The sequence below is a fragment of the Neopelma chrysocephalum genome, unplaced genomic scaffold (assembly GCF_003984885.1).
Source record: "Neopelma chrysocephalum unplaced genomic scaffold, ASM398488v2 Primary Assembly neopelma1_135313, whole genome shotgun sequence".
Lineage (NCBI taxonomy): Eukaryota > Metazoa > Chordata > Aves > Passeriformes > Pipridae > Neopelma > Neopelma chrysocephalum.
The window spans coordinates 1-1,373 of record NW_020931632.1 but is presented as its reverse complement, the minus strand read 5'-3'; the positions used below and the strand labels follow the sequence as shown (position 1 = coordinate 1,373).

The 1,373-nt window shown below is 63.4% G+C and overlaps 1 protein-coding gene across 1 annotated transcript; it reads right to left on the bottom strand.

Annotated features, from left to right (window-relative positions):
* Positions 1-203: 203 nt before the first annotated feature.
* On the bottom strand, positions 204-1,258 carry LOC113962259 (kelch-like protein 18). The gene is made up of 2 exons (XM_027673040.1): positions 1,149-1,258; positions 204-599 (listed from the first exon to the last, which is right to left on the bottom strand). Exons 1-2 carry the CDS (start codon positions 1,239-1,241, stop codon positions 213-215), a joined length of 480 nt encoding a protein of 159 aa, XP_027528841.1. The 5' UTR covers positions 1,242-1,258; the 3' UTR covers positions 204-212.
* Positions 1,259-1,373: the final 115 nt, after the last annotated feature.

Here is a 1,373-nt window from a genome sequence, read left to right as displayed (position 1 = left end):
GAGACGGATCCGCTTGGCCACTGCTCCGGGAGGGGCCGAGGGGTCCTTCCCCACACGTAAACTCACCACATTTGATCTTCCAGGACCTTCACCCCAAAAAAACCTCCCCGTGGGCATCGTTCCATAGAGTCTTTCCGCGCCCGGAAATCCCGCCGAAGACCAACATCCCCGCCCTCCCAAAGTCCCCCCGGGAGAAAGAACCTTCCGGAGGCTCAGATGGTGAGGAGGGGGACGCAGCCCACGCCCACCCCGCCCTCGTGGCACACCATGGGCGCCATGAACGTCCAGCGGTTGCTCTCGGGGTCGTACATCTCCACGGAGCTGAGGTTGGACTGTCCGTCGTAGCCGCCCACGGCGTAGAGGCGGCCGCAGTTGGGCACGAGGGACACGCGGCTGCGCCGGCTGTTCATGGGCACCAGCAGGTACCACTGGTCGGCCCCGGAGCTGTAGACCTCGGCCGCGCTCAGGAAGGCCGAGCCGTCGTAGCCGCCGCACACGAACATGCGGCTGCCGAGCGCGGCCGCGCCGTGGCGGCACCGCTTGTTGAGCATGTTGGACACGGCGTGCCAGGACGAGGTGTGCGGGTTGTAGTACTCCACCTGCGGGCACAGGGAGGGTGTGGAGAGTCAGGGAAATGCTCAGGGAATGTCCCCCCGCGCTGCTGAGGCACAGCCGCCGATCCTCCGGGAGTTTTGGGCGTCTTGTGACAAGACGCTGAGGGGTTGGAGTGTGTGCAGGGAAGGGGCTGGAGCAGCAGGAGGGGCTGAGGGAGCTGGGGGGGCTCAGCCTGGAGAAAAGGAGGCTCAGGGGGGACCTTGTGGCTCTGCAACTCCCTGACAGGAGGGGGGAGAAGGGTGGAATCAGTCCCTTCTCCCAGGGAACAAGGGACAGGAGGAGAGGGAACGGCCTCCAGCTGTGCCAGGGGAGGGTCAGGTTGGATACTGGGAAAATTCCTCCTGGAAAGGGCTGTCCAGCCCTGGCACAGTGGTGGAGTCCCCATCCCTGGAGGGATTTCAAAGCCCTGAGGATGTGGCATTGGGGACATGGGTCAGGGGTGGCCTTGGCAGTGCCGGGGAATGGTTGGACTGGATGGTCCCAGAGAGCTTTTCCAACCTGAAGCTGAGGAGTTCCCAGGATCCCAGCCTTACACTGTTGAAGATCTGCAGCCCGTCGTGCCCTCCCGACACGTAGATCCGGCCCTCGAAGACGGTGACTCCGGCAGCACTGCGGTTGGAGCTCATGGGGGTCACTGCTGTCCACCTTGGAGGGGCAGGGCAGAGGTCAGGGGCAGCCCCAGAGACTATTCCACGATTTTCTAGGACTGGTTTCCACCAACTCTCCTTTTACCACCCCTTATTTAAACCACTCTCACA